Source organism: Ailuropoda melanoleuca, chromosome 15, assembly GCF_002007445.2.
Source record: "Ailuropoda melanoleuca isolate Jingjing chromosome 15, ASM200744v2, whole genome shotgun sequence".
Classification (NCBI taxonomy): Eukaryota; Metazoa; Chordata; class Mammalia; order Carnivora; family Ursidae; genus Ailuropoda; species Ailuropoda melanoleuca.
Window position 1 is genome coordinate 79,297,716 of NC_048232.1, and position 19,540 is coordinate 79,317,255.

Sequence of the window (19,540 nt, forward strand, 5' to 3'; positions counted from 1 at the left end):
CCCAGGGCTGTCCACGCCCTGCCCAATGTCACCACCTCACCAACCCCCTCCCTGGACCCTGCCAAGCCCTGTGCCTCACTGACAGCTCATCTCTGGCACTTTTTGCTCGAGGGTCCCTGAACTCCTATTATTATCTGGTGACAATGATCCTTGAACTCCTGCCTGACAGATGGGAGACCTAGCACCCACAGGGGAAGGTCAGACGGAGGTCAGGACACGGGAGAGAGCCTCTCTGGGGCAGAGGAGGGCCAAGGACCTGGTACCCAAGGCAGCCAGGGGTCTCAGATGTTCTGGGAGGCCCCCAGATGTGTGGGAGAAAGAACACGGGACTAAGAATTATGGAAGCTGAGTTCTGGTCCCTGCTCTGTCTCCAATGTGCTGGGTGACATTGAAGAAGTCACTCAACTTCTCTGGGTCTTGGTTTACCCATCTATAAACCGAAAGTGTTGGTCTAGCTGATATTTCAGCCTCCAAATTCTAAGGCTTGACCCCTGCCTCACCTTCCACTCTCCACCTGTGAGCCAGCAAGGAAGCCCAGATTTACTTTCATCAGAGCGGAAAAATTGATCTAATCCATGCCCACCGGATCATTCTGGAACCACTCAGCTGCCTCTCTTCCTCGGCCCACAGTCCTGCAGCTGGGAGGCCCGGGCAGCCACAGAAGGCCACATGTGGATTTACCTAAGGGCAGGTCCCTGCGAATGGACAAAGGAAGCCCTCACCCCATGGAGAAAGACGGACAGATTTCCTCCACTGTTGCAGAAGCCCTCACTTGCCTCGTGTTGTCATCTTCCCTCCTGTGTCCACCTGCCTTGCCTATCACAGGCCTGCAGGCAAGTCAGCGAGAAAGGAGGCCACCTCCCGGCTGTCTTCTGACCTGAGGCCCGATTGGACACCCACACGGAGGACTGAGGACTCGGACCTGCAGAGCACCTTCTCTGCTCCAGACTGAAGAACCGGACTGAGGAGGGGTCCCCTCTCTGCTGTGTAGCATGGGGCCCCAGAGCAGGCGTGTGATAAGCGGGGATCCACACTGCCTGGATTTGAATTCTAGCTGTGTGACTTTGGGCAAGTCACTTAACCTCTCTGTTCAGGGTGGTGATCGTAGTATCTACCTCATAAGGCAGTTGGGAGGCTTTAGTGAGTTAATATACACAGAGCCAGGCGGTGTGTACTGGGTAAATATGTGCTGTCCTCCCACCTCCTCATTGTCGCTACCACCATTATCACCGCCATGGCCACCACCGTCACCGTCATTGTTGTCATCATCAGGATCGGGAATTTGGGGTTCTGCCTATAGCCGCCCCTGGCTGGCCGAGACCCTCAGGCCCTGTTTCCTCCCTGTAACATGGTAAGTATTGGCCACCAGCAGCGATTCTTAAACTTTTCGTGGCCTCAAAATTCTTTGTCCAAATGCACAAATAAAGCGGAAGGGGTTTGGGCAAGAGAAGGAAAGGCAGGGGCACAGTCGGCAGCCCCCTCCCTCCTTGACCCCCCGCTCCTGGAGCCAGGCTCTCCAACCGACCTTCTGGCTTTTATGTTCTAGACCTTTGTGATCATGTACTTGGAGGGAAGCCCTCCTCCATGTTCTGTTAGCAGGCTCAGCTGAGCAGAATCCACTGTCTTTTAGAATCAGGGGAAGAGGAGAAATGACCTTGCCAAGGTCAGTAAGGAAGCCCAGGCTCAGCATCTGGAACAGAACCAAGAGGCCAGCTCCCACAGAGGCACGTGTAGCCCTGGGAGTAGGCACCCCTCCCCACCCTCTACACGCAGGGGAGCCCTCCTCCCCAGACCCCAAACGTTAAGAGGGCAAAACCAGTTGGCATGGTCTCTGCACGTCCCATGGCCTAAGACGTGACAAGACATTGGTCTTTCTGGGACCTTCCAGGGGCCGGAGTCTCAGGCATCACATCTCATCCCTGGCCCCTGGCCACTGGCAGGTCTCCCTGATCCACCCTGGGCAGGGAGGGAATGTTTCCCCTGATGACATAATACCCCAAGCCTCCTTCAAGTCCCTGCCTTGGGGGCTGGCAGCCCCCAGATCACCTTGGAGGGACTCGTGCTTTGCAAACTGGTCCCCAACGCCAACTACCCCGACTCTCCTCTCCAAAAGCAAGGGAGGAGCACAGGCTCAGGGAATGCCAAGGCATGAGAGCAGAAAGGGCCTTCAGAGACCCCGGCGGACAATCGCTTCACTCAACCAATAGGCAAAGAGGACCCAGATAGGAGGAGGAACTTGTCCAAGGTCACACAGCAAACGGGGCTGAGGAGCAGATATCAACTTCGGGGAACTTCTGTCCTACCAAACAGGACCTGTTGCAGCCCCAGCAGCCTGCTTTCAGGGACAGCAGGAGAAAGACATAAGGGAACACCCCCAGGATGCCAGCCAGCATCAACAGAGAACTTGACCATCCTTCCCCAAGTGTTTCTAGCGTGGACCACTAAGGGCTCGGACTTCGGATCGCAGAGCTCACGGGACTGGTCTTCTCCCCAGACATGGGAGCTGGAAATGAGTGAAGCCCAAGGGAGACTGAAAAGGCATCTGAATGGAAAGGAAAACCTGGCTCCCAAAGAAGGAGAAACTCATCTGTAATTAAAGTGTGAACCACAATCCATTCCCTCGTGGCAGCTCCGGGGTCCACTTGCTCCCAGATGCAGACACGTTGATTTATGCCCCATTAGATATTTGACTCGCGCTGGCCCAGAGCACGAGAGCAGGAGAAGAGGGATCTAGCACCATGTGGGGTCCAGGGCAATGAAAAAATAAAATCCCACAGGCCATTCTTTATGTACAAAGCTTTAAATTTTGATCTCTTTTGTTTATTCAGGAACCCCTTGCTATAGCAGTGAAGGTAAGCTTGGAGACCGCCCCATTCAGAGCTCTCAAATTCAAGTCTTCCTCAACATCAAATGTCACGAATGGGCCTCTGTCTTTTGTTGTCTAATTCTAATACACTGAAGGTCCTTAGTCTGGTTCCATCCATAACCACTACTAGCATCCTCTAGAACCTGCTATATTCCAGGAACAGTGTCAGACCCTCTACATGCACGATCTTACTCAATTCTCACTTCCACTCTAAAATGTAGATATTAGCATTTCCTCCCATTGTATAGGAGAGGAAATTGGACTCAGAGAGGTTGTGTACCTTCCCAAAGGTCACACAGCTGCTCAGTGGCAGAGCCCATTCTAGAGCCACGGGTCTCATCTTGAAGACCACGTCTTAGCCTTGACAGTTCATAGTCCTTAATGGACTTGTGACTCGAGGGAGGTCCTGTCCTTCTCAGGTCCTTTTTGTCCCCGCCATTAAGTGAAGTGGCTGTACAAGATCTCTCAGGGCCCTTGTGGTCAATGTCTACAATTCTAGGATTCCTCTTGGTGGGTGCTAGGCATCCAGTTTTTGAACACCAGGCTTCTCCTGCTGCTGACAGAGGAATGAGCTGGATCTCTTTTCCTCTCTTCCTTTCCGGACTCAAGTCCCTGACACTTACAAGCAAAGAAGAATCAAGTGGGGGTTTTAATAAATGCAACTGATGTAGCCAACTGGTCAACCCCAGGCAAAAGTTCCACCCTAGACACATACCCTTGATCTTTGGGGAGTGGGTGACAGAGGCAATGGGATCGCTTCCTTTTACCTGATGAGGACCTCCTGCCCATGGCCCGCGAGGTCAGCCTCTACCTTCCCCCAGACGTTCAGCACCAACTGCCATTCCCCGTCGCTGAGCCCCATGGTGTGGTCTGAAGAAGACAAAAAGAGCAAGTCCGGGCTGACTCGGTGTCCTGGCTCTGACAGCTGGGGTTTGAGATCGCCTGGCCCCAAAGGGATTTTATACTTTCCCTGAAGCTTGGCACAGATCACTTGACGGCTTGCTCACTCTTTCTCCTCCTCCTCCTCCCTCCCTTTCATGCGGGGTCTAATCTTTTCCTTTCTGTAGCTCTCACATGGAAGCTATTTTGGGGCAGGTGCCATTGTGGGGAGGTAGGACAACTCAGGCCACAGGGGCGTGGGGGTGTTTGTGTATGTGGCAAGAGCAGGGAGGAGGCTGGGCCACTGTCTGGAGTCTCAGAGGCCAGCAGAAAGGGCACCACCAAGGCCAACGCCAACAGCCTGAAACTCAACTCTCCCTGTTGTCAACCATCCCAGGGGGAACTGTCATATTTCCAAGCTCGGCAGCAGCACCCTGGCTGGCCCTGGGGCTGTCCTGGCCCTTCACAGTCTCCTTGTCCACAGTCCGCCCACTCTGCCAGAGCGCCCCTCACCCAGCCAGCATTTGGGGGGAAGGAGCTAAGGTGGTTCCTGCTCAGAGCTGGGCGAACCCAGGCCAATCCATAGCCTCTCAGAGTCTGAATTTTCCCACTCCACCCAGAAAACTCCTGGCTTCGTGGCCTTCATGACCTTGCTCAAATATTTCCTTCTGAGAAATTTTGCTTGACCTCCCCCCGTGAGGCCCAATTAAGTTCTTCCTCCTTCCATTTACTCGTAGGTACTCTGTTGAGCTGCTTCCTTCATTGTGCCATATTTCTTAGTTCCCATGCTGGCTCCGCCGTGAGTGTAAACAGCAGCCGATATGCGCTCTGAGCCCTTCACATTTGGTAATTTGTTTAATCCCTCGACAGCCCTATTTCTATGATAGATATAACATTATCTTTGTTTAATCGAGGGGAAGTTTGGGAAGCTTGCCACGGTCACATAGTTGATGGTAGAGACCTGGGATTTGAACCCAGAAAGTCAGGCTCTTGAGTCCAGGCTCCTGAATACCTTATTTTGATTTTCAGGTCAGCAGGAGCTCTGTTTTATTCCCTTATGTGATCACTTGGACTTCACACAGGGCCCTGTACCAAATCAGAACAGAGTAAATGTTTGTTGAATAAAAATATAGATGGCCTCGTACGAAAGGCAAGTGAAGATGATTGGCCGTCTTTATATTTACCCACCATCCATCCATCCATCTATCCTCTGCCCATCATCCATTTATCCGTCCATCCGTCCATCCATCCATCCATCCACCCACCTGCTCACCCATCCATCATCCGTCCATCCATCATCCATCCAACACATAGTTACAGAATACCTACTGTGTGGTGGAAACCGCTACATGCCGAGGACAACAAAACTAAATGAACACATCCTTGTGTTCAAGAAACTCACAGTACCCTGGGGAGATAAAAGGAAAAAGCTTACAGTACAGTTGTTGTAGTGCTGTGATCGAGGCACACAGGCCCTTCCTTCCATCTACACAGGATTTTACAGTTTACCAAGTGCCTCCTTGGGCAGGATTACATCTGATTTTCACAATGGCCCTACAAGGTAATGAATATCACCCCATTTTTTATACCTGTGGACAATGAGGTTCAGAAAGAATGAGCAAGTGTCTTGGCTGTCCTGGGTCTGTATCAGACACAGCAGGTATTACTACCCCCATACACAGCTCTTTCTAAAAGCAACTGCCCTGCCCCAGCCCCTCCACGACCACGTAGGTCATGGTTCTTTCCCCCCCACTACCCCCAGTCACAGGTGACTGGACTGGGGCAGTCACGTAACCTGAGGCAGCCAATGGCAGGGCTTTGTCCAACAGCCAGTGCCTATTAGCTACACCAATCAGATCCCCTTTGCAAAATATGAACGGGGCCTTTGGCACGAATTGTCTAGGTGGTAGGAAATGCAGCATTGAAGAGAGCCCGTTTCATGGCCAGCACCGAGTAAGAACCCCAAGCGGAACACTCTTTAGTGTAACCTAGGGGTCCAGAGTTCACTCCATTCTCTGCCAAGTCGGGCCCAATTACCATTTGGGGATCACCATGAGCTATAGGACCCCTCGTGTGTCCTTTTGGTGAGCCCCGTCTATTTCTTTCTCGAACCAGCTCGTTTCTAACCAGGACACCGAGCTCCAGGAGTCCTGCACAAGGCTCCTGTGAACCCAGGGATGCGGAGCCCATCCGCCGTTCCCAGTGGAGGCTGTAATTGCAGAACGAGTAGTAGGTAAGAGGAGACAGGGATGGGCAGGAGGCTGGGGGCGGGGGCTATCCTACGTCTATTGGTTCAGCAGCCCTGGACTAAGGGCTTACTCTGGACCAGGTCTAGAAACAAGAGGAAAGGCAACTCTGGGAGGGTCTGCCAAAGACTCAGACCCTCAGCAGCTGTAGCCCCTCGTCCCGGTCACTTGCAGGAGGCTGAGCCCCGCGCGGTGGCAGGGCAGGGCAGGGCGGCGCGGTGCCCCATGGGGCGGTAAGGGAATAGGGCCCTGGCAAAGATGTGCACCCACCACCCAGGGCTGGTAAGCAGGAGCTGGATCCAATCTGAAGCCACAGCCCTGCCATCTCCAGCCTCCGACCTGTCTGGGGACAGCCTGAGCAATTAAAAGCTCATCAAATCATTACAATGCTAAAGGGTTTAATACTTAGCTGTCACCCCTTGGCAGGCGCCCCCATTAACTGGCGTGCTCGCAGAGACATGTGGCTTTGAAGTCGATGGACCTTTTAAGTTTTACCATTTAAGCTAATAGGAAGGAGCCGACATCTGTTTGCACTTATACATCTCTACAACAGAACAGGCATTACCTAACAGTTGCCATGGCTACCTGGAGTCGCCAGCTTTGTTTGGGGGCTATAATTATCCCTGCGACAGTCTTCAAATGGCCGGGGCAAGGAAGCTGGAGATGCACGAAATAGGAAAACCTCCAGCAGCCTGCGACTCGCGTGTCGCACACGCACACGCACAGAGGTGGGCTGGTTTGACACCCAGCGGGGCAAAACTGCATCGCTCCCAGTCCGATCTGCCCCATCCTCTTTCTCCTCTCATGTCACAGGATCCTTTGAATGCAAAAATCTCAGACGTGTAGGATCATTCTCAAGTCTTTACATTTTAGGGTCTTGAGATCCCAGAGTTAAAATTCTGGAGCGCCAAAGTCTTCAACTTTGGCCACTCTGGAAAGGGGCGCTAGACTCCAGAGTCATAGAAAGGCAGAGGTAGAGAAGTGGAGAACTAAGTATAGGGCCATCGTGTCTTGAAGCTAACAGAGGACTTGGACGGCCTCTTGTCCAAGTTCCCACTACACGCAGGAATTTTCCTTACAGATCATCATTCAGCATCTGCTTGAATACTCCTAGGAGCAACGAGCTCACTACCTAAACCTTTAAAGCGTTTCCTTTATATTGAACCAAAATATGCCTTCTTGTCTCGCTCACTCCCTTGTCCATGCTTTGGGGATATAGAGGACCCGTAGAGTCTCTCTCACGAGGGAAGCTGCAGGCTCACCGAAGACTTTTCTGGCCCATGCTAGACATGCCCAGGACTTGAACGGAGCACCCTCCCCTGACAAGGTAAACCAGGAGCCTGTCTGGTGAGAAAAGACCGGTTTTGCAACTTCAAGGCCGCAATTCTCGCCTTTCCTTGAGCACAGAAAGAGAACTCTCTAGCAAGGGGCTTCCAGCATTCCCCCTTCCCCCACTTCCACACACACTCAGGTTTGAGTCCCCACGTGGCTGGGCAACAAGCTGCTCTCTCCCAAGGACCTGGGAGTTTGCTGGCCCTTGGGCAGCCAATGAATCTGGGGGACTACACTTTAAGACTCCAGCAAGGGAGGGGGTGACTTTGGCCCTTCAGAGCCAAGGGTCTCATCAACCTTGACCACTTCCCTTCCTCCTCCTCCTCCTCCTAGGAGCCGCCCCTTTGGAGGCCAGCCTGGGCAGTGCCTCCCTCCCGCCCAGCTCAGCTTGCTCCTTCCTGGCAGTGGGCCCTCCTGGTCCAGCGCCAGGCCAGACTCAGAGTGGACTCGATGGGGTAGCGGGACCCCCGAGCTTGCCCAAGACCCCACTCCTCCCAGCCCCCTGGCAGCCATAGTACTGACCACATCTCCCCTTCTCCCCAGCTGTCCTCCTGGAGCCTCCAGCCAAGCCGTGGGGCTGGGGGTGGGGAGAGGTGTCTTATAGCAGCCGGAGAGAGGCACAGGGAACTAAAAATATAGTTTACATGGCAAGGCTCCTCCTCTCCCTGGAGGCCTGGAGGGGCTTTATTGGAAGAGGGCTGGCAGGGACACAAGGATCCCAATATCCCAATAACAGGTGTGGCCTGAGGACACCAGCCTTCTTCCCCCTCCTCTCCCCTCCGCAGCAGCCTCAGAGCTGGGGAGGGCTCCTCCAGCCCCACCTTCCACCTGTCACCGGATGCAGCCCAGCCCCACCTCCACAGCCCCCTCCCTCCCTCCACCCCCTGCCTAGCAGGTGCACCTTCTCCCCCCCACCCCCCGCCAAGGCCAGGCTCTGTGCAGCCTTATCTCTCCCGCCTTGGGCTGAGCTCCCCATTTCTAACCTGTGAGCTTCCCCAGAAACAGACATACAAAACAACAAGCCCTCACACCACACTTACTGCACTCCAGGGACACTGCCCCTCCCAGCAGCCCTTTTATAAACCCCGCTTTCCACGAGAGGAGACAGTGGCACAGAGTGGTTGAGTAACCACCAAGGTCACAAGCTAGGAGATGCCAAGAAAGAAATTCGAACCCAGGCATTCCGGTTTCAGAGTTTGTGCTTCCCAGCTAGGGACTGGTCTCACTTTTGGATCCTTCTTCTTCTCCCTCTCACCTTTCTGACAGCACATCTAGCAGAGAGCTGGGTCAATAAACTCTTTGAATGTTTATTTTACTGAACTGAGTCCATCCCGGGTGTAAAGGCAAAGACAGTTGGGAGGCAGAGGACCGGGTGGCCCTGCTGCCATCTAGTGGCGGTGAGGAGAAAAGCCTCCACCTCTGGCTCTGCCCTTCCCACTAGGTCCCTATGTTCCCTAACCACCCTGCCTGCCAGCCAGGATGGGGTCTCTTTCCATCTCTATATTCATGGCACCAACCAGGGATGGCTCTCCAAATGAATAAAAGATAAATAGCCATGGTCTTTGCTCTCAAAGGACTCAAGGTCGAGAGGAGGAAACCCTGTGAGGGGGCAGGGGGATTTGGAACGCCGCGGAAATTTGAGCAAAGGGCTTTGGGAGGGTAGGAAGGCAGCTGGGGGTGTGGGGGGTGTGGGGAGCTACACGGAGAAGAGCTGCTGGCAGATGTGACAAGGGGGCTGGATCTTAAAGTATGAGGGAGCATGCCCTCTTAGCAGAGGTAACGAACTGTGTATGGAAAAGCCCAAGGGTTACAGGTGGCACATGGGGAAAGGGCTGCTGGGGAGGTGAGCCCACCGGGGAAGGCCCTCCCTTGCCAGAACCAGGAGGGGGGGACTTCGAATCAGCAGTGTAATCACGGACACATGAGCTCACAGGGGGCCAGGCTCTGTGCTGGGTCCCAGAGAGACCAAGGTGAATGTCACATGGTCCCTGGATTTTAGGGGGTGATGGGAGGGACAGATGTGTAAACAAGTGATAAAGCGCTTTTTAATAAGGGTAGTAACAGGATGGTGCAGCTTAGGGGTAAAGCACAGGGAATCAGACAGAGGGATTCGACACTTGGCCCTGCCACCTGTTTCTTTTGAGATCCAGGGAGAATATCTTAGCCTTTCAGGGTTTGGGGGTTTTATCTGTAAAATGGGAACTTTGAAAATTATTGCCTATCCCAAGTGTCCTCGTGAGAATTAAGAGGGAGTGCATGTACAGGACTCAGTGTGGTGCCTGGTATGCAGCAAGGGCTCAATAATTGCTCACTGTGATATAAGGAACAAAGGAATCATTAAGGAGGAAATGATTACTCCCACTAAAGAACATGTAACAAAGAAGGCGATGCCTGAGTAGGAATTTGGAGGATTCTTAGGGGTTTGCTAGTAGCAAGGCAAGGAAAGAATATTCTAAGCACAAGGACCAAAACATTCAGGGACCTGGCAGCTGGTGGGCTGGGACCAGGTCTGCTTGTGGGTGACGGAAAATCCAAAATAACATGGCTTCAACAAGAGAAGATTCATTTCTCTTTGGTGTGAAAGTCCAGAGGTAGTGGTCCAGGGCTGGTAAGACACAGACCCAACTGCACCGTGCTTTAGTGTTCTGCCGTATCACACGCGTGGCCTCCACCTCCTGACCCAAGGTGGTTGCGTGAGCTCCAGCCATCATGTCACCATTCCAACCAGCAGGAAGGCAAAAGGGGTAAAGACAGTTGTGCCCCCTACCTCTAGGGACGCTTTCTGGAAGCGGTAATCAATATTTCCTCCCATTACACAGCGTCACCTTTCTGCAAGGGAGGCCTGAAAATGCAGTGTTTATTTCTACATGGCCAATATCCATTGCAGACAAAAACTAGGAGTTCTATTACTCAGGAAGGAAGGGAGAATGAAAGTTGGATGAAAACTAGAAATTTCTGCCACTGGATGTGTAAAGAGCATGATATATGCAGGCAAGGAGAAGTATTTTGGTGTTTCTGTGGTGGGAAGAGGGAGAGAGGAAGGAAGGAATGGAAAAAAACAACCTGAAAAATAAACAGTGGCCAACCACGGATGGCCTTGGAAGCCACAGGGGCTAAAGTTTCTTCCCAGCAGAGAGCCACTGAAGGTGTTTGAGCCGGAGAGGGCCAGGGGCTTTGTGCTGCCCTAGAAGCCTCACATTAGTTGCAGCGGGAATCATGTCATGGAGGGGACAAGTCTGGAGGCAGGAGACATTCTCCCTCTACATTTTATTCTGAAAATGTTCATACATGCAGCAGACTTGAAAGAATTTGGAGCCAACACTCTATGCCCGCCTCCTATGTTCCACCACTGACATTTTACTAAACTGGTTAGATCACATATCTATCCGTCCCCCCGGGGCGCCCACCAGTCTTTCTTATTTCTGTGGCACTTCAAAGCAAATTGCAGACATCTGTCTGTCCCCTCCCCGTTGAGTCCTTGGGCCTGCAGGTCATTCCTGAGGGTTCGGTGTTTGTTTGCATTTTGTCTCTTCTGATGTGAAATTTACATCCGATGAAAGGCGCCTGTGCGAAGGGCACATTTACGGAGTCGTGAAGTTCATACACCTGTGTAACCCACACCCCTATCAGAATGCAGAACGTGACCATCACCCCAGAAAGTTCCCACATGCCCCTTCCTGGCCAGTGCCCAGCCCCACCACCTCCCAGAGGCAATCACTGTCCTGGTGTTTGGTTCTTCTCACACACAGATTGGTTTGGGGAAGGAGGCCTGTAAGAGGGGCTTGGAGCTGAGGGATAGAGAGGAGAGGGGACCGACTGTGCACGGGCAGCTGGGGAGGGAGGTGAGTGGTTGACCCTGGGCCAGCAGTGGGAGTCCGTGTCTGGCTCTGTGACTGGGCAGAGGGTGGCGCCATTTACTAAGGTGGGTGGGGTACGGGGAGGACAGAGGAGCAAGTCTCCCTGGGGACAGCAGCATCTGGAGTGTCTGTGGGACATCTGTCTGGCAGGTGTCAGGATACACGTGTCCCCAAGGCTTGACTGTCCTCCGTGCTGCATCCTGCCTGCCCCGTCCCAGGGCTCTCAAGGCTCCTGCCACCAGGAAAGGCAGAGGAGGCCCCTCCCCCGGGCTGGAAGGTGGCCAGCCACACGGGCACGGGCGGGCACGGAGGGGGCACTGGTGTGGTTACATCTAGTAAGTAAGTCACAGGGAGGAGCCCTCACTTCCCAGGGGGAGCCCCTGGGCTGTTTGCCCTCTCCCCACACACCCCCCCCTTCCAGCCTCTCTCCCTAGCATCCTGCAGCCCTGCCCTTCCCTCTCCCCTGCCACACTGCCCAGCCTTTTCCTCAAACCTCCTCCCTTCCCTCTAAAAACAATCAAAGCCCAGGTCGTAGCTACTGAAAGCCCCTCCGGGGAGGAGGGCACCGGCTCTGCTGCCTGGGAGGGGACAGAGGAAGTGGAGACAAAGTAAAACAGTGACCCACACCCCGGGACTATAGCTGAGCTCTCTCTAGTTTATCTGAAATCAAACCCAACTCATGGAGGCCAAGAGTGATTTCTTTCTCAAAAGCCCACTTGGCGCACGGGAGATATACCCATTCTTCCCACTAGTGTGACTTTGACCTTTTCCTTGAGAATTCATTCCCTGACCTTATTCTGCTGAGATGGGACTTGCCGCCACACCCCACCCCCACCCAGAGTTGTAGCACAGGACATCCGGAATTTATCTGGAGACTTGGAGGAGCCTCAGTTTACCCCGTCAGACACAGGGCTGGAGCTGGAGTGACTTGTCAGCGTAGAGGAAGCCGCAGAGCTCACTCCAGAGAGGGTGCCGCAGGAAGAAGAGAAGGACCCGGGGGGAGCACCCCAGCTTGTAAGGATTGGGGAGAGGAGGAGGAGGGGGAAGGAAGCTTCTAAGGGCAGTGGGGGGCCCTGGGAAATCCGGAGGACAGAGGACAGAGTCGGGTGTGCACGTGGAGGACGGACCAGAGGGAAGCCGCACAGTGGGCTCGGATGAACACGGAGGACTTACGTACCAGGTGTGGGTGAGGGTACATTAGTGCCGCAGTTAGAGCACTAGCTGCCGTAACAAACAGCCCCAGCCCCGTGGCTTGTTGGTTCTGACCGTGGCTTCCTGGGTTCAATTGTCACTCACCTCCCAGCCCGTGCAAGCTGGGGGTTGGGCTCTGCTCTACACAGTGATCCAGGGCCCCACGCTCTGTCCCCAGGCACTCTGAAGGCCTCTGCTCCCCCCGTATCCAGCAGGCCAGACGCAAGAGAGAGAAGGGGGGTGTGAGAGGTTTGGGGGGCCATGGCTGCCAGTGATGCTCATTGTTTCTGGCCCATCCCAGCCACACGGCCGTGCCAGCTTCCAGGGAGGCTGGGAGCGAGACCTCCCCATGGGCCCAGAAGAAGTGAGACAGGCTTGGTGACAGCACGCTGTCGGCCACTGTCCCGGCCTGAGAGAGTAAAATGTTTTGTGATCTAGTGGAAAGATGAGAAAGAGGGGCCGGGCATCAAGCATTCCTATAACCGATGTCTAAGTCCTCAGAGCACATAATAAGAGCTCGCAGTCTGTCCTCCAGGCACATGTGGTCATCACTGATAAGACAGCAGGTGCAGGGGTTTGGGGAGGGGTGGCCACTCGGTCTGGGACGTCTAGAAGGGCATCCTCCAAAAGGGGGCATTTGAATGGGGGCTTGAAAGATGGTCCAGGGAGTTAGGGAGGCAGGAATGTACCGGAATGTTCAGGAAGCCCTGGGAAGACTAGTTGACAAGGCCAGAAGTTTGGTGAAGCCGAGTGGTCATGGATGAGGTTGGAATGCCGGCTTGGAGCAGATGGGGAATGAGCTTGAACTTTAAGAATTTTGGCAGCCCTTGGGCAGGCCCTGGGGAGTGGCTGCGGCTGGCTGCAGCTTGGGCTGGGCCGGGGTGGGGGAGGGGGCCATCTCCCATGAATCAGCAGGTCAGTTAAAATTAGGCGTGGTGGCCCAGCCAGAAGTGGCAAGGCCAACAGTTGCGCTGGTTCGTGTGGAGACCAGGGTTGGTTTCTCCACGGAATCCTTGGCCTTCCTACTTCGGACTGGGGGGCACTCGGAGTTGGAGCAGGGCTCTGGCCTATCCTGTGACCTCTGCTCTGGGCTGTTGGGCCAGCACCTCCCGGGTCTCTGACCTTGGCAGCAGGAGGCCGTGGGGCAGTTTGACCCAGCTCCCTGGTCAGGCTCTCGGACCACCTTGGCCTGGAGTGGTCTCCCTGTTCCGCTTGCCAGCCCCTCCTTCTGGGGAGCTTTCCACAGTGAACCAGGTGTATGGTCTAAGTTGCCCCCCACAACATAGCAACAAGGGGGTGCTTAAAAGCAAGAGATAGGGGCGCCTGGGTAGCACAGTTGTTAAGCGTCTGCCTTCGGCTCAGGGCGTAATCCTGGCGTTCTGGGATCGAGCCCCACATCAGGCTCCTCTGCTGGGAGCCTGCTTCTTCCTCTCCCACTCCCCCTGGCTTGTGTTCACTCTCTCCCTGGCTGTCTCTCTGTCAAATAAATAAATAAAATCTTAAAAAAAATAAATAAATAAAAGCAAGAGATAAATGTGCAGGGATCAAGGGTGTGGATTCTGGAGCCAGACTACTGGGTTTGAACTCTGCTTTGCTATTTGCTAGCTGTGTGACTTCAAGCAAGTTACTTAACCTCTCTGTGCCTCAGTTTCTTGCTCTGCCAACCAAATGGCAATCCTAAAGGTACCTGCCTTACAGGACCGTTGTGAAATTTAAACTAGGTAAAATACCTACAACTAGGCCTGACACAGAGTCAGCACTCAAAACGCTGTGGGCTACTGGTCTCAGTTATGCTAATAAAGAAATAATGTTCTTAAAGAAACCACCTCTTTCAAAGATCTGAGTTGAAATGGTTAGAATTTTGACCCTGTTTGTAATTAGTGAATAACGTCCCTCTTCCTGATGGACTGGGGGGCCCACGAAAGCAGGTACCATATCTTTTTTTTTTTAAGATTTTATTTATTTATTTGACAGAGAGAGAGAGACAGCCAACAAGAGAGGGAACACAAGCAGGGGGAGTGGGAGAGGAAGAAGCAGGCTCCCAGCAGAGGAGCCCGATGCGGGGCTCGATCCCAGAATGCTGGGATCACGCCCTGAGCCAAAGGCAGATGCTTAACGACTGAGTCACCCAGGTACCCCAGCAGGTACCATATCCACCCTGTAGTTCTGTCTCCTGGTACAGGCCAAGTTCAGGCTGACAACGGCTATTACCGCTGCCCCCCCTGCCAGCCCACCGAGCACAGAAGCGTGCACTGCGGACTGGCCAGGGCCCAGGCAGGGCCCTAGGTTCTGCATGCAGAGGCCCATTTGGTCCTCATGACCCCGCTAAGCGGGAAGTACTTGATAAGTATTTATTGGATAAGGAAATTCCTACCACTCAGGACCAGGTAGATAATGGATAGCACAATGCTTTGTAAACTGTTAAGTGCCCAACTTGTGAGATGTAAACACTCAGGACCTCTTCCCTGAAGGCCTAGGATCTCATCCTACTTATGGTTTAGGTGGAGAGCCTTTGGGGTGCATACCCAGTGTTCCGGAACTTTCCCTCCACTTGTCCTTCAGTCAAAATGTTGCTGTCTTGAATACCATTTTCCCCCATGACTTGTCTTAATGGTCAACCTGCCCCAGGGATTTTATTTTAGCAAAGGCCAACACGAGCTTGATGTCTAACCCCAAAGAAAGACTCTTTACTCCCATGCTATGCTAGACTGACCTCTGTGACATTCCCTTAGCATGTCTTGTGGACTCATCTGTGCATACCCATCCCCTGCTCTGCAGGGCCCACCTTTCTCAAATGGCACTTCCTCCAGGAAGTCCTCCCGGCAGAGCCCCTCCCTCACACACATCCTATAGACATCTCCCTACAGCCCCTCATTTCACTCTTCCTGGTGGAATACTAAATATGGCCGTTGGTCTGTCTCCATGGGAATAAAGAATTTATCCATTGATGGGTTGATTGATTAAATAAATAATTCATTAATTCATTCAATATTGAGTATCTTTTTCATATCCAGCACTATGGCTTTTTTTTTTTTTTTAAATCCTCCCCAAAGAACCTAGCATAGTGGCCAGCACACTCTATGGGAATGATGCTGAATTTCAGGGAGTAAGGCCAAAATGTGGAGGAGACATTTGGGATTTTCTTAGTGGTTTGGCTGATAATACACATTACCCAGGTAGAAGGTGGTGGTGCTGCTTTCTGGCTTATAAGAAGGGAAGGGAAGAGAGATGGCATGAGAGGGAGAAAAAGAAAGGCCGGGGCACTGCTTAGGCAAGCCTGTCCCTGGGACTGCGCAAGTGTCCATGTAAGGGGATGACACTTCAAGAGTATGGAGCACTACACTGGTTTCTGAAGATGAGCCAAGGCATGGTGGTATGGAAATGTGGACATTTAGGGAGCAGCGAGTGGCTGGATCATAGGGCACAGGGGAGTGAGGAATGGGAGGCAAGCCTGGACAGGTTGGATGGATTTGTTGTAGAAAGCTCTGACATCATGGTCAAGTCCTAATAATCCTCCAAGGTCTGACTCAAAGGCTACCTCCTCCAGGAAGTCCTCCATGATAGACTTTCATTACTTTTGTCTCCCTAGGGTGTTCCTATTGGAAACTCATTGCATTTGGCTGAGCCTGTCTCTTGACTCCAGCGACTGGTTCAGAGATGGGCATGAGACCCAAGCTAGACAAATCAGATTCTTCTCCGGGTCTTTTCTGCCTGACCTCTTGGAGGACTCTGCTAAGTAAGGTGGATATGGATCTGGAGCTGCAGGTGGTCCCTGGCCTGAAGAACAAAATCAAATAGAGCCCAGAGAGCCAAGAGATATAGGGAGGCAGAGCCCTGATGAATCATCTGAGTCACTGGATCCAGCTATGCCTGAAGCCACTTGTACCCGGGACCTCCCAGTGATGTGTGTTCAATCATTTGTTCATTGGACAAGTATTTACGGAATGCCTACTATGGTAGTCAGGGTTCTCCAGAGAGACAGAACCAATAGGAGATAAGAATGTAAATATCTGGGTGCCTTGTGGCCCTGTCAAGTTGATACATAAAATTAACCATCACACCTACTACATGCAAAGCATAGTTCTGGGTGATGGAACTACAGCAATTAGAAAAACAAAACAAAAAAAAGATCCTACCTAGTGGAGCTTACGTGCTGGGGGGGGGGGGGGGGTGGGTAGAAAAACAATACACAAAATAAATAATAAAAATAATGTGTTAAATGATAAATGTTATGGAGAAAAATACAGCAATAAAGCAGAGAAAAGACAAAGAGGGTGGGTTAAATTATGTTCTAAATTTAAATGCATTTGATAAAGATCTAAAGCGGTAAGGGAGAGATCCATGGAAATATCTGGAAGAAAAGTATTCCAACAGCGAGAGCAGCAAGTGCAAAGGCCCTGAGGTAGGTGTGTGTTGTGCTTATTCAAAATACGGTCATCGTTACATTGGTCAAACATTCTGATTTGTGTACAGAGCAGTCTGAGTTGGAATTCGTCACTTGTAATAAAAAGATTCCTCCTGTTGCAGCTTCCTTGATCACCTCCGAGGAGCAGACGCTTGCTCTCCCGGCTCCTACCCTCTGTTGTTTGTACCTCGTACCGCATTTATTGTCAGTGCTCTTGGCCTCACACAGCTGCCTTTATTTTAATTCATGCTTTATTCAGAAATAGTGTCAAACACCTACTGTCTGCTGAACACGCACACATCCCAGTCTCACGATCATCTCCCTTCCGTGGATACGCTCAGGAACGTCCAGAGAGAAGCCCTTTCTCCCAGGACCATGCCCCCAGAAAGGGCAGAGCTGGGGTTTGGACCTAGGCTTGTCCAACTCCAAACTTAGTGGTTGAAGACACAGGGCACACACTTGGGAAGAGAGTGAACTTCTCCTCAGGGTTTCAAGCAACGGCTCCTGACGGGACAGTGGCGTCTTGACCCATAAATCTTCGGCCAGATGCTCCGTCCATTACTTTATGTGTATCTGCTCATTTTTGTTCCTGCACCCCTCTTAAGGCTAGGATTGCCGTGTCCAGCTCCAGGTGAAGAAAGTGAGGCTCTGACCACCCCGCCAAAACTCACCCGTCAGCCCTGGGGGTCTTTGCCTTGGCTCCTAGGTCCCACGGTCTTTTAATTCCCTCCTCCCAGGCCTACAAAGCCCTTTGCTCTGGGTTAAGCCTTGCCATCAGCACCCCTTGCTCTGACCTGGGCAGACTGGCACCCCCTGAGCTGAGACCTTAGAAGTCTAGAAGCCCCTCCACAGAGCCGCTGCAGCCCTAGAGCAAGATGCTGGCCCATGGCACTTCGTCCCGGCTCCCCACCCCACCTGGGAGCTTTGAGCTACCAGAAGGTGGCCCTGCCAGGGCCAACATCCCATGCACCCTACTCTCCACACTCTGGATCCTGGGGGCGAATCCTTCTCTATGGTTTGAATTTCCACCCCCCACTCCCCCAGGCCGGAGCCCCACCGTGGGTCTGAGCAGCCCAGCTTCTACGTATGGAAGGTACATCAGCTGGAGCTTGAAACGCAGTAATTCCATATAGATTTTGGCTTCCCAGCTCAGCTGTGAGCTTCTCAGGGTAGGAGCCAAGTTTGAGGCTCTGTTTACCTCTCTTAACCCCTGCGGGACTTCCTGGCCCCATCCTCTCTCTCAGAGATGGCGTGGGGGATTCCTGCAGCTGCCCTAACCACTGCCCACAACCTGGGGGCTGAGAGCACCAGAGGCAGACCCTCTCATAGTTCTGGAGGCCACGGGTCTGAAATCAAGGCATCAGCAGGCTGGTTCCTTCTGGAGACTCCGAGGGAGCGTCTCTTCCCTGCCTCTCCCTCACCTGCCAGCGGCTGCCCGCCAACCTCACTATGTGGTTATACCATCCGGATATTTGCCTGTGTCTCTGCGTCTTCTGCTGTTCTGTTAAGGACTCTGTCATGGGCTTAGGGCCCATGTTAAATCCAGTATGATCTCGTCTGGAGATCCTTCACTTAATTACATTGGCAAAGACCCTATTTCCAAATAAGGTCACATTCATAGGTACCGGGCTTAGGGCTCGGACATACCTCTTTGGGATCACGAGTCAACCCACCACAGATGGAGAAATGCAGGCACAGAGGAAAAGGGCTTTGCTCCGGGATCCCACCGTACATTAGGGCAGCCGAGGGCCTGCTTGTTCTCCTGACTCCGGCCAGAGCTCGGGCCCAGCCCACATTCTGTCCCAGGTTCCCAAGATTCTCTGGGAAAGTCTTCAGTGAAAAACCATCTGGAGACTGTCTGGGATTCGGGGGAGCCTGCCCTTTCCTGTGCGGAATGGCCGAGAATATGATTACGCGAGGGATTTTCCTTTCCTGGTTGGCTCTGTGCCTGGGGCCTGGGCTCCTGGATAGGCTCCTCCCTGGGGAAGAGGCCATATCCCGCCTGCTCGCCTGCTCGCTGGGTCCCTGCTCCCATCCCTGCAGAGGCCAGAAGCAGCTCTGGTCACAGCAGGGAGGGCAAGAGGAACGAGTTCCCCCTGAGGCTTTCTTTCCAGGAGATGACTTCTGTTCTCCTTGGGAAGAGCCAGGGAACATTGTATGGAATTTAAACTGATGAATCCGACTCTGAAATCCTCTGCCCTCAGAGGCCGCAGAGAATAATGATTAGGATTCTGGCCAAGGGGCACCTGGGGGGCTCAGTCGGTTAAGCGTCTGCCTTGGGCTCGGGTCCTGATCTCAGCGTCCTGGGATGGAGCCCCACCGGGGGCTCCTTGCTCAGCAGGGAATCTGCTTCTCCCTCTGTTGCCGCCCCCTGTTCATGCTTTTTCTCTCTCTCTCTGTCTCTCAAATACATAAATACAGTCTAAAAAAAAAAAAAGGATTCTGACCTCAGAACCCAGACGGCCTCCCTCAGGCCCCAGCTCTTCCATTTGCTGAATGTGTGGCCTTGGGCACATCATTGACTTCTCCAAGTCTGTGCTCTCATTGGTAGAACAAGGACAACAGCCAAAAGACCCTATGCAGTTATTAAAAGGATTAACCTAAGCCCAGAAAGCCGTTATCACAGAGCCCATAGTAAGGGGAGGAGAGATGGCCGTTGTCATCATGTGTGAACTGTGGGTGCCATTGACTGCAAGCTCAGGCTACGGGTAAAGTCAAATGTCTGCGGTGATCAAATTAGTATGACTTCGAGCCCCCAGCTCTT

The 19,540-nt window shown here is 52.9% G+C and overlaps 1 protein-coding gene and 1 long non-coding RNA gene across 2 annotated transcripts in view; both read right to left on the reverse strand.

Annotated features, from left to right (window-relative positions):
• Positions 1-3,813, reverse strand: part of MB (myoglobin) — a 10,043-nt gene extending 6,230 nt beyond the window's left edge. The window contains exon 1 of the mRNA XM_002925573.4: positions 3,634-3,813. Coding sequence (XP_002925619.1) covers positions 3,634-3,728 — 95 coding nt within the window. The 5' untranslated portion in view covers positions 3,729-3,813. The remainder of the gene's footprint in view (positions 1-3,633) is intronic.
• A 944-nt stretch (positions 3,814-4,757) lies between these two features.
• On the reverse strand, positions 4,758-7,922 carry LOC117796390. Its single transcript, XR_004620865.1, has 3 exons — positions 7,846-7,922; positions 5,075-5,153; positions 4,758-4,831 (listed from the first exon to the last, which is right to left on the reverse strand). It is a non-coding gene; the product is annotated as an uncharacterized LOC117796390 (long non-coding RNA).
• Positions 7,923-19,540: the final 11,618 nt, after the last annotated feature.